The 13,228-nt window shown below is 49.7% G+C and overlaps 1 protein-coding gene across 1 annotated transcript; it reads left to right on the top strand.

Annotated features, from left to right (window-relative positions):
• Positions 1 to 19: 19 nt before the first annotated feature.
• On the top strand, positions 20 to 3,822 carry LOC100823954 (probable indole-3-pyruvate monooxygenase YUCCA7). Its single transcript, XM_003561993.4, has 4 exons — positions 20 to 1,659; positions 2,249 to 2,497; positions 3,134 to 3,256; positions 3,343 to 3,822. The coding sequence occupies exons 1-4, from the start codon at positions 1,009 to 1,011 to the stop codon at positions 3,553 to 3,555; spliced, it is 1,236 nt and encodes a 411-aa protein (XP_003562041.1). The 5' UTR covers positions 20 to 1,008; the 3' UTR covers positions 3,556 to 3,822.
• The last annotated feature ends 9,406 nt before the right edge of the window (positions 3,823 to 13,228 follow it).

The following is a 13,228-nucleotide window of genomic DNA, read 5'->3' as shown; positions in this document are numbered from 1 at the left end:
AAATAAACAAGTAAAAATATAGAGTAAATTTCACAAACCACACTTTTTGGGGTTAGGGTTTCATTGTGCCACAGTTATCACTAATAGTCTCACAGAACCACAGTTTTTTGGGCAAGCTGTCTCACAGAACCCAAATTAGGTAGATTGGACCGTTTGATGGTATTTTTGACAGGCGAGACCCACTTGACATATGCCAAGTCCGACAGACCCATTTCGTTGCCACATCAGCTTCCGGATCCATCCGGACCCGTTAAAGGTTATTTCTCTACCTAAATCGTCATCTCGGGTCGGGTCCAGGAACTGATATGGCAACGAAACGGGTTGTTCGCTTGAGGTGGCGTGTGACTGGTGGGCCCACCTGTCAGAAAAACCATTAAACGACATAATCTACCTGATTTGGGTTCTGTGAAACAGAGTGCCCAAAAAACTGTGGTTCTGTGAAACTATTAGTGATAACTGTGGCCCGATGAAACGCTAGCCTCGAGAAATGTGGTTTTGTGAAATTTACTCAAAAATATAAGATATAAAGTATTGTTATTTTCACTTTCCTTTTTGTCCGGAAAAGATTGGTGGCAATCATTCCAACAGTAGTGACAGTACTCATAAAAATAGCTCTGTACAATGTAAGCTGTCCCTTTATATTCACTTCTCCTTATATATAGGGGAGATGGACCCTCACACTGAGCTCATTGAGGTAGCCAAATAGGTTCTGATCACACCTTTCTCCTCCTCCATGCTTTACACTGGTACCACTGTAGTGCATGCAAGAGGAGAGGCAAAAAGATGATTTCCCTAGCAGCTTAGGTTGTGCCTGCCTACATCTTTTAGCTAGCTTCTTTCAGAGAGAGGCAGAGGACTATAGCTAGCTAGGAGCGAGGTGTGATCATCCAGTTCCACGAGAGCTTAGGAGTGTGAGCTTCTTCCAAGAGAGAGTTGTGTGTTTGTGTGCCTAGCTATATATAAGTTCATAGCCTATTGATCGATTCTCGATCCATCGATCGGTCGATCATGCAAGAGCAAGCTAACGGAACGAGCCCTAGGCAGAGTTCCTGCCTTGTGAATGGCCCTATCATCGTTGGCGCCGGTCCTTCGGGCCTTGCCGTGGCGGCCACCCTTCGCCAGCACTCTGTGCCATTCACCATCCTCGAGCGCTCCAACGGCATTGCCGATCTCTGGACGAACCGCACCTACGGCCGGCTCCGCCTACACCTCCCCAAGGTGTTCTGCGAGCTTCCACACGTCCGCTTCCCTCCCGACTTCCCGATTTACCCGAGCAAGCACGACTTCCTCCGCTACCTCCACTCCTACGCGGCGCACTTCTCCATCGCCCCACTGTTCGGCCGTGCCGTGACGCAGGCACGGTTCGACGAGGCGGCGGCTCTGTGGCGGGTCACCGCGGTTGCGGACGGCGGCGAGGTGACTGAGTACGTGTCCAAGTGGCTGGTGGTGGCCAGCGGGGAGAACGCGGAGGTGGTGGTGCCCAAGGTGAAGGGGAGGGAGAGGTTTGCCGGGGAGGTGTTGCACTCGAGCGAGTACAAGAGCGGGGAGAGGTTCAAGGGCAAGAGGGTGCTGGTCGTGGGGTGTGGCAACTCAGGGATGGAGATGTGCTTGGACCTCTGTGAGCATGGTGCAATCCCTTTCATGTCAGTTAGGAGTGGGGTAAGTACGTCCTATGGCCACTCCCAGCCTTCTCATGGGATCCATATATTAATTAGTTTCTTGGTTTTTTCTTGATGCACGGTGCCCTGCTTGATTTTTTTTATTGATTTACATAATAGTGGCTTACACTTTTTTGCTTTCTTAAGATGTGGTGAAGGTACAGTTGCACTTGTTTTCTTGGTCTTTCTGCTGACAACAAGATGCATATAGGGTGCAATGCTTACCTGTTTTAAGATCAGTTTATCCTGTATTTAGTTTTGTTCAGTACAGTGTTAGTTGCGCTTGCTATTTTCAGAATTATTATATTCTTATGTCAAGTTTGGCCTCTCTGTCTTTCTATAAACAGAATATGCTCTGCTCTGCCCGGAAACCTCTTCCGTAGTATGTTATGTTATCTGCTGGAGTACTTATATTAGCTTCCATTTAGAACCCTGCTTTCTCTCTCTAGCTGTGTGTTAGTGAAATACTCCTATATATGTGAGCTAGCTATATATGGTCTTTCTCTACAAGATTATACATGCTACTTACCGTATTTCAACATCCTGCACTTGAATTAATTCAGATTATTTGTTTGCAATGATGAAAACAGGTGCATGTTTTACCCCGAGAGATGCTTTGGTCCTCAACATTTGGCATCGCCATGAAGCTACTGCGATGGCTGCCGGTAAAGCTGGTCGATAGGCTCCTCCTCTTGGCTGCAAAGATGGCCCTGGGGGATACCGAAAAGTACGGGCTTAAGAGGCCCAAGCTGGGCCCGCTGGAGATCAAGGACGTGACCGGGAAGAGCCCTGTTCTCGACGTGGGAGCATGGTCCTTGATCAAATCTGGAAACATCAAGGTATGGTTACGGTTACTTCTCCTTCTCTTTATCTCTCTCCCTATCTAGAAAAAGCTAGCTATAGGGCGTGGTTGGGGAAGCGTCAACAGAGAGTTGTTTCTTGTGCATGCCATGCCAACTTTCCACCACTTTTGAGGTTTCTACAACGTTCTGGCCTGCTTCTGGCCGATCTCCCTAGCTCTTGTTGGTGAGCTAGTGATTTACCGTTTTACCTCGATCTTTTGGCTGGCCTTTACCACTCCTGCCCTGCCCTGCCCTGATGATGCAGCAGCAGCAGCAGCCGTACGTCGTCTGCGGTGTACTTTTGGTAGATGTCGCCCCTTGTCCACGACGCAGGGACGAAATAAATTAGACGTGGGGACAAAACAGAGCTTGCACAACAACAAAAATAGATCCCCCACTGTCGCATATTCGTTCTCCAATGATCGATCGATCGATCTCACTCGCGTAATAATTAACCTTCGCTTGCAATGTGGTCTAGCCAGGAGCCAGCCAGCTAGAGTAGCAACAAGTTCCCCCCGTACAGTAGTGTGCACACTCTTTTTGACTTCAAACTTAGTAGAGTAATATTTAATTTACGGCAAGCATGCATGTCAGCATGTGCACTTGTGAGGTTTCTGATGGATTGTGTAACAGGTGGTGGCAGAAGTGGAGTCACTGGGCTGCAACGGGGCAAGGTTCGTGGACGGCAGCGAGATGGCGTTCGATGCCGTCATCTTCGCCACCGGCTACAGAAGCAACGTCCCGTCCTGGCTCCAGGTAACAACATCCATCCACCATCGTCTCTCAACCAAAGCACAAAAGAGATGCAATCTAAAGTTCTGAACTACACTGCGAACGTGCAGGACGCTGGTGGGTTCTTCACGGAGGACGGGAAGCCGCGGGCTCGGAGCCCCGCGAGCAGCAACTGGAGAGGGCCCAATGGGCTCTACTGCATCGGGTTCTCCGGCAAGGGCCTTCTCGGCGCGGGCAATGACGCGCTCAGGGCCGCCGCCGACATCGCCGGGAGCTGGCTGCAGGAGCAGGAGCAGGCAGCAGCTGGAATCTCCCCAGTGTGAGCTACGCATGCATGTAGCTAGAGGGAGACTGGTGCGAGCAGACGACGACTGATGCTGCTGTTCACTGCAGGCAGCAGCAGCAGCAGCTGATGATGCACACACACATGGAGTATGTATATGAGGGAGAGGAGGAGAGAGCTGAGGTGCAGGTGTGTGTGTGCGCGCGCGCGCGCGTGTGTTAGCGTGTGTGCGCCGTAGCTAGACTTGCGACAAAATTTTGCATAGGAAGTCGCCTGTCTGTCAATCGATCGATCTCGTGCGCCCCCATGCATGCACGCGCATACGGCTGAAAGAGTGCAGGCGTTTTTTTTTTTTTTTTTTTTTGTCCCAAGAAACGCAGCTAGCCACAGGCTGATGTCTGCCTTACGTACGTCGCCAACCCCAACACCATTTGGTTTGGTTTGCCCCCACCTTCCAGTCCTTCTCTCCTCCCTCCCTTCCTGCAGTCTAGTGTCATTTCCGGTTACACATGCGCACAGGAAGAGCAAGCAACGATCGAGGCAATGTTTCCTGTGCGCGCGCATGCATGCATGCGATTGCTGCAGCTACACTTCCTTTAATTTCTTTGTTTTGTTTGTGAGAAGGGCCAGCAGTCACACGCACGTACTCACACCTTCTGCTCTAGCTCAACCGAAACCCGAGTACGTACGTACCCAGATACGAAGACCTTAATGATTATGGTCCGTGGACCGTTTGCTGTACATGCCAGACTTTTAGTTTGGTCAATCAATCTCACTCCCAGCTGTGCACGCCTGCATGAACAAGGATCTCTGTTGAGCAGCTCGAGAATCCCTAACAAAAGAAATAATCATGTCTTTCTTTCGATAACTTTTTTTTTCCGAAAAGGGGTTCTCTCCGGCCTCTGCATCGAAAACGATGCACACAGCCAAGGTTCGATAACTATTTGACTTCTTTCACCGGCCCGAGTTGATGACACATGTCGTTGCCACTCCGTCGTCAAAGAGAGCCGGATGTGCTTGCTTGTGGATGAGAAGTCATCAAGACTAAGGTCCATCGAGACCAGGACCAACATTTCGGAGAAGAATGCGTTGTAGGAGCAGTATGAAGCCCTTGATCCATGTTGGACGCAACCACTCTAACGAACAACACCCGCAGACACTCCCGCTTGTACTTGCATATATAACATCTTTGGTATTCACGTCGACCCAGATGGAGCGCCACCGAGACAAAGTCGAAACCTGGGAAACAAAAGCCTAAAACTGCACCTTCGTTGCCGCGTCATCGACGCAACCGAGGGAAACATAACTTCACCTGAGTCGGAGGGACGATAATCCTCAATGCCTTTATTTGTATCGTTTTGCTAGTGAGAAGTCGCCTATTTTTTTAAGTTACAAGTCAGTCGACATGTTGGCCATCGGATCTTAATCTAACGATAGAAAGTGGACGATCAGAGGATGGAAATGACCCTCACATCTTGGTCTAACGGCTCTGTAAACGTCGTGGTTGCCTGCTTCGTGAAAGGGAACAACAATCGAAGACAATCCTAACCAGGCCTAACGTACCACGGGCGCGTTATTACTCAGGTCGATGTCTGAAGTCTGTACCTGTGCCGTGTACCGGGTAGATGGATCGAGTAGGCTAGGTTACTCCGTATATCATACATGCATGACGCGCGTACCTTACTGTACTGTTCTGTACTGTCATCATCCAAAATCCACTCCACCGAGAGACTTTTTGAGTATCCTCAATCTTCTCCTACTTTGTATGTATCCGCAAGCATCACCTATACTCATACGTATATAGGCACATCGATACATGCATGCATATATTCGTAATAAGTACGCAGCATATATTTTCGATCGGGGTACGCATCTGCATGAAAATCCAATTGACACGGTACACTTGCAGCAGCGTGCGCTCGCTAGCTCTGCATGCATGCGCTAGAGGTAGCGCGCTGATCTTTGCTGAACTCCCATCGTTTGATGATTCCACATACGCGAAATATCGCCGGCCGTGGTCCTGTGAAACTCGAGCGTAACGCGAGGAAGATGCCAGAGGGAAAACAGAGAGGGGGGCTGATGGAAGAGAAGGAGGCACTGTGCTACACTGGACTGGAGTACCACTATTACATTACCAGCTTAGCTTTAGCTCTAGCTAGCAAACAAGGCTCCGATTTAATTCCGATCGGTCGGTGCGCTGCGGATCTGCGTGCGGTGCGTCGAGTGGGAGTTGGCGCCTTGTGCTGGAGCTCTGCTCATTTGTCCGTGTGCCACGCCGGCCTCACCACCAGGCACCAGCCCGTATTTGTCTCCTTCTCCGACGCTCTCGCTGCGGACGCGCTGGACGCTCTCTGGGCCGTCTCCTTTGCTTTGTTTCTTTCCAAGGGAGACGGACCCGAATGAAAGGGCCGTATTAGCGTCTCGGTTTTTTCTACGCAGACGATCGGAGAAACTGAGCAATGAAGACTCATGGACAAAACCGAAGATACGGTATCAAAACCATCCAAAAAACGTCGTTTCCAACTTCGCCCTGTCCGTTGCATCTTACCGTTGTTCTTCATGCCTCAAGATACGACGAGACATAGCAGAACCATCTGCTGAACTAGGATGATCTTCATCGGCTCGTTTTGAAGGCGGCAGTGGTCGTCCAGTTGTCCAACAATCTCGATGTATTTTTTTATTATGTTTGAGTTATTTTGTATTTCTGGTGAACCGTTACAATAGATCTGTGTTCTTTTCGGAAAATATATTTGCCACTCCCTCCTTTCCACATGATAAGCCAGATAAGGCATATGCTTTTATTTCGTAAGTCAAACTGTTTAAAGTTTGACCAATTTTTTTGGAAAAAACTATCAACTTCTACAACATCAAACTAATACCAATAGATGTAGAGATACCTTTTGTTGTAAAATTTAGCAAACTTTAAAAAGTTTGACACGAACCATATATATGCTTGTAAGATGAAAAGGAGAGCGTATCTCGTAACTGATTGTTAAATTTTGATAGCCAAGCATGGTTCCTTAATTGTCTTTTCGTGGTTTCCTATGCTCCTTCAAATGGTGCACCGCTACCCATGCATGGACTGCACAAAATGAACATGCACGGATGATCATTGTATGATAACACTGACAAAGCCAGCGTACTATACACAGTACACACAGACAAACAGGCGCATCGCTACTCCCTATGAACCGGCCGGTAAATAGCCGGCTAGCTAGCTAGCTTGCCAGCATGCATATGCACTGCACGTCAGGCTACAAGCATCTACTATCTCCCCGAGGAGAATTCCATCACGGAGTGTGTGCGCACCATGGCACAAGCTTCAGTTACATCACCTACAGTCCGGTATACGTGCCGTATATATTCATGCATGCAACAATGGGTATATGGTTTTTTATTCACGGCATGCACCAATGAGCAATGAGAACGTGCTATACGTCAATACGTGTACGTACAAGACTCTTGGTTATCTTATCTCCTGCAGGATGCAGCCAAAATTATACATTTGGCCCAGCTAGTTGCATGGACTATATACTTGATTGCAGGAGAAACATCGATCTTCAGATCTTCTTGCGTGTGTGTGGCCATTATCTCGTGGACGTGGCCGCATGCTGGGACTCAGGACACAGAAAGCTAATAACCCCGGAAGAGGAAAAAAAGAAACGTATTTCTTGGTGTCATGTGCAGTATATAGACAAATCATTTTGTACTGTACAGCGTGTATACGGGTACAGTAGCAGGATACCGAAGACAAAAAGGGGTCGGTTCAACGATTGCGCGAGGCGGTCCCAAGCGAAGCAGGCAGCACGTAGGAGTACTAGTAGCTAGGACAGCACAGGACGCTACGTGACGAAGCGTTCGTCACTGCTGCTCATGGCTAATACTGGGCCTCTCTTCCAGGCTCATTCTGTAGCTGACAGAGTGGGCCCGGGTCAAGTACCCTTCCGCATATTAAGTGTCTCATTGTCCAAACATGTATGTTTTTTTACGTAAAAAACATCTAGATATTTGTAATATTTCGACACTCCCTCAGATTAAATTGGTGATTTATCTATATAGGATTACTCGTTTGCCTAACTCACAACGTACGGATACATATTTTTTTAACGTCCACGGATCTACATTCTGGAACAGGGCGGAGCCACCATGTAAGTGACACCAATGACTTTTTGCTAATCCTTCTTAGAAATAGAGAATTGCTTTTAATAATATGCAATGACATCCGTGAATTCTAAAGGATGACCCCAATGATGTATTTTTCTGGCTTCGCCTACTTTTTTATGGATGCACGGCGGTTTTTCTTACATTGTTCGGTGGGCGTTGAAAAGCAAGAATTTGAAATTCGAAACGAAATGTAGCCATGTTGGGCCACGAGGTACGTACCGAGCGGTTCGTGCTTCGGACACCTCTCTCAGGTACGATTGCACGGGACGGCACTGTGCATCTGTGCCCATGCAGGCTGCGGGCACCGGGGAGAGAGACTTGGGTTCACGTGATGGATCTGGCCGGCGCCTGTGGGACAGATCGATGCACACCATTGACAAGATCTTTCTGCAGGGATCGAGGGGTGACGAGTGATGATGTCACGAAGGGAATGCCAGCGTGTCCCACGTCTCGATCGGCCTTCTTGGAATACATCAAACAATCCCTTCTGCATGGCCCCTCCCTGTGATCGACTCACGGTTCATCGATCAACGGCCGGAGCTCTCATATCTTGGCTTTATTTACCAGTTATACTAGACCTTATTGATGATATGTTTTTTAACACTAAGGAGAGGTCTAGAAAGAGTAGATGGTCACCGTAGAGACGAGAGAGACAAGAGAGTGGTCGGTCAGTCAGTCAGTCAGTGTATATAGGAAAGAGGGAGCTGATCATATCGATGAGGCAGCAGAGGGTGATCTCTGCCCGGACGAGACGACGGCCATTGAGGCGTCTGCGTCGGGCCCTGCATGCTGCAGCTAGTGAGCCCCAGTGGAAATGCAGTGTGGAGGCATGCATCCTTTATGTGCGTGGCGCCAAACCCAAACCCCCGATCGATTCAGTTTTTTCAATTCCATCGGGGATGGATTCAGCGCAGCAGGGCCGGTGTGCAGCCGTCTAGCCACCATCTCGCATGCATGCATGGCGTGGCATGCATATGACAGCCCTATAGATCGATATGGTGCATGGCCGCACCAAATTTGGCCGCGACCTATGACTACATATATGTATCCAACAACCTAAGCTACGTACCCGTCCTGTAAGTGTACGTCAACATACTAGCTTAGCTTCGCACCCGGCCACGCGACCCCGCGCACTGTGCGAGAACGTACACGTACACATCACATTTCTGCTACTTAAGGCACGCTCCGATGAACCGTACCCAGACGCAAAAGATGAAAACTCACCACATCGATCGAGCCGGTTGGCACGTACCGCCTCCGTTTTCTAATTCTGGTCGAAATATTACATGTATCTAAACGTTTTTAAAAATATAAATACATCCATTTTTGGACTTTGGTGACACCGTTTTTCTCTCAGTCTAAGGAGCATCAGCTGCTTGGTACACTGCAGGTTGCACGTGACTACCGACCGACCCCCAGCGCACGGTACGTACTTCCAATTAAACCAAACTGTGGTCAGCCGTTAAGTTTGCGACATTGTTGGTACGACCGGCCGGCTCGCTAGCTGCAAGTTTGCATCGATGAAACCGGAACGCCTGTTCCGTCCCAAGTAGTACGCTTTACCCGTACTGGGCTGATAGTGTGTGTCATATTTATGTTGAGATCCCTCACCAATAGTCTTTGCAGGGCGTGCTCGATCATCTGATTCGGGGGCTACAGGGATGACCTACAACAGTTTTATGTACACGTACATGAGCGTTCTGTATCATCAATTAACCAGGTGTACTGCTTGGGTCCCAGCTGCTGACAAACGGTCCAAACAAGGCCCGGGTACTGGAATGCTAGATTCGATCGGATCGGACGCGCAATCGATTTCACGTACGTCGTGACCGGCTGGGACGTGCGGGTAGTAGACTAGTAGAAACTGATTGCGCACTACGCTGCACTTCAGTTTTTTTTTTTTAAGAATACGCTGCACTTCAGCTTTACGTAAAGGTTACAAGTTTTGGGAGAGATGATGATAATCTGAGAAGAAGGGTTTTTTCCTTCTTCTTCTTCATTTTCTGGCGTCTCGGTCCAACTTCGCTATGAGCCCAACAAAAAGGCCCATGAGAGGTACCTGCGAAGAGCCGGAAAGAAACTGCACGCTTTTTCACTGAAAAGTTTCCAGCCGACTGGCCTAGCCCAGCTACTCCTACTCCTGTCCGCACGGCCCAGCACGTGCTTTGGCCCACGCATATAGTGAACCCTATTTCACCATGCTCAGCTGTCTGAAGCCCACCGGCGGCAACTGAGCCGGTCCAACTTGCTTCCCAGTTAGTTGTAGGCGCGGCAGAGGTGACGTGCGACGGTGCGAGTATGATGGCTGGCCCAGCGGGTTTTTCTTTCAGGAGGTAGCGCAGAAGGCCGCAAACACGGGCTCCCGAGTGAAGCAACTTTCAAATAACAAGAGGTACGATGATGAAGTCTTTCATCCGGCCTTTTTTCCATCGTGCTTACCCTTGCCCAACTAAATTCTGGGCCGGTTGGACATTCTGAGGAGACATGCGAAGCGTTGCACCAGCCCACAATACGTACGCCACGTTTATGCCAGTGCATCGAAAAAACGCACCGTCATGTTTTCTACGGGTCTTTCAGCGCAGCGGCTTCGTCGGAGTGCGAGTGTAGCCGTGTAAGCAGTAGGCGATCGATCGACAGCCGGCGCGGCATAGAACAGAAAAATGCTGGCAAGCCATTGTTATCTGTAAGCTAAACTCGCAAGAGGTTTTTTACGTACCTTTTGATACCAGAGGAAGAAATGAGTATTAGTAGCGCGTTAATTAGTAGGGACCAGACTTTTTTTTCCTGAAAAAAAAACTTTGACCGGGCTAGGCCCATCAGGCCCAGAACTGCCGATGATGACCAGGCCAAAACTGCCGATTAAAATAGACTAGCAGGTGTGCCCGCGCGTTGCTACGGGTCAATAAAATCACAAACTATTTATTTTCATTTTCTGTGTAGGCAACTCATGGCGCCGTCGAGGTCGGCATGCGGGTGTGGCGGCGTCGGTTGTAAGACGGAGTAGGAGAAATTGTGAAAAAAACTGGAAGAAAAATAAATATCGAGCAGTGGCATATTGGTTGTAATTCTAACGAAGTTAACCTGCGGCGGCGACCGTACCATCATCACCGACTCCAATTTAATACAAGGGTATAGATCGATAGATCGATACGGCTATCCCGCCTGTGCCATCGCCGTTGCCGTCTCCACACCGGTGCCGCCCCATGTCCTCCAGGCACACGGAGCACGGCTCGGCGCCGCCCCCGCTCTCGAGGTCGCCGCACTCGTTGCCGTTGCTACCACGGAGGAAGGAAGACGCCGCGTACGCGAACCTGGGCAGCGCCTCGATGGCGGCCGTGGGGAGCCCGAACGTCCATGCCGTCCGCGGCGCTGTGGCGGGCTCCGACTCGGCCGCGGCAGATGATCTCCCTTTGATCCCGACACGCCAGCTCTTCGGCGCCAGGCACTCGCCGATGCCGAAGGCGACCAACGGCAGACGCCAGTACGGCGAAGAGGAACGCTTTCCAGACGCTGACTGTGGCCACGAGCACGCAGAAGACGAGCAGGTGCCGCGCCGCCTTCCGTGCCCGTTCTCTTCGCCAACATGCCAGGCATGATCACTTGCTAGCGGTCGGTTGTATTGTTTTTCTATTTGTTTTATTTTCTGGACAGTTTTGTCCTTCCACTTTTTGATACTCCGTTTTGACACTCTTATTTTGACCACCGGTATAAATTAATATCGACCTTCAGATCCAATAAAATGGTAGCTCACGACGGTTTGAAGGTACCGTAAGACCTCAACTCGCAATTAGCAGCAGCCTCTTTCATACGCACATCCATGGCCTACAGGCTAGGACACACGAGAGTAGATGAGTAGATCCAAGCCTGCGTGAGGCATCTCTCATGGGGCGGCGCTGCCCTGCAGAGGCGGCATGGACACGAACCGAACCGTCTCAATTCTCATCATAGATAATTTCCTTCCCATCACGCAGCACGGTTGGCTCTGGCCTCTCCACGTACGATCCTCGCTCCCGGAAGAAACAACCTGATCGATCAGTTCTTCAATTCGCAGCAGTGGATTGGACGTTGGACGCTCGAGGAAGGGCAACAATATTCCCTGACCGGCGATCGATTCTCTTCCTCCTGCCACAACAACAGAGTGCCCCCCACACACCCTCTGTGCCCTTGCGGTTTGGACCCATGCGAGCGGGGAGAACTTTCGCAAACAAACAAGGCCATGCGTGCGCCCCCACCGAATGGGTCGCCTCACCCTCCATGCCATCCAAGCGCCTCATGATCTTTTTACTTTTATTGTGTCTTCTGTGTGTTCTAATTTACTGAGCCTTTTTCCCTAGGCCGGCCCCGCCCTTTCCTGCCTTTCAGATGACTTTTTACGAGGATTTATCAGATAAAGCTTTGGCAGATGCAGTTTCAGAAAACTTTTTCCTTGGTTCCTGATCGTGATCACCTTCTGTAGCTGACGTTATCTATCAGCTGAGCTACATACCATGCTTATCGGGAGGGGTAATAGCGAGGTTACACCTAACCACTCATGGCTCATGAATCCATGGGACCATTGTCCGTCCACACACACACGGACGCGCGCGCGAAAGCAGGCAGGCACACACCTACATGCCTGCCTGCTCCCATCGATCAACGCAAGCCACGAAGCCATCAGTTAGCTGCATGCAATGATCCATATAGAGAGTACTCCGTATTCACGATTTTTTTCTGCCGGGGCAACGTACGTCCTAAGCCCGCGCCCACGACGAAACTCGACGCCGACGTACCATCTGCTCTCCCGGGGCACCCCATCGAGTTCTTGCACGTACGAACTGGGTGACGCGTCTCGAGAGGATGATGGCATGTATTCAGGCTTCGTACGTACGTTCTGATCAGGGGAGAAGAGAAAGTGTAACGTCTAGTGTAAATGCGTGCATGCACGGGGATCATCATCATGGTGTCACGGCAACGGGGATCGATCGATTGGGTCATGGAAGGAAAGGGGTTTGTTCGTTTGCCTCCCTTTTTCGCCGGTACGTGGTACGTGAGCATGTATGCACAACCTATGATGAGCAGCAGCATAGCTAATTTTGTTTCCTTGTTACCTGTCATCTTGCATGTCCGATTCCCTTCCTGATCTGGCTACCAGTTTCTGTAAGAGAGAGGTGAGAACAAAACGGAAGTGGCCGGATCGTTCAATTCAGCGGCTCGGCCAGCTGCTCCCTCAAATATTATGTATCCGCTAGACGCTTTTTAAAAACAGACAGATACATACATAATTGGACAAACTTGAGACTAGAATTTAGGATCTGACAAATCACCCTGCCAACAAGTACACGTCATAACAGGACCATCAGTCTTGTTTGTGATATGCGTCCGTGTACATGTGGTAAGTACAAACATCCATTTGTACTGACGGAGATCCAGTGTCGTGGCAACGGGCCGGGAGGTTTTTGAAGATAGCGCATTGAATGCATGATGTGCCGTGTAACCTGACGATGTCTTCGATCGATTGATTGATTGGTGCATAAAGGGGGGCATGACCTGTTATATCTTTATTTTTCTCT

The sequence above is a fragment of the Brachypodium distachyon genome, chromosome 1, assembly GCF_000005505.3.
Source record: "Brachypodium distachyon strain Bd21 chromosome 1, Brachypodium_distachyon_v3.0, whole genome shotgun sequence".
Taxonomy (NCBI): Eukaryota; Viridiplantae; Streptophyta; class Magnoliopsida; order Poales; family Poaceae; genus Brachypodium; species Brachypodium distachyon.
The sequence above is the reverse complement of the archived record's forward strand: the minus strand, read 5'-3'. Positions and strand labels throughout refer to the sequence as shown.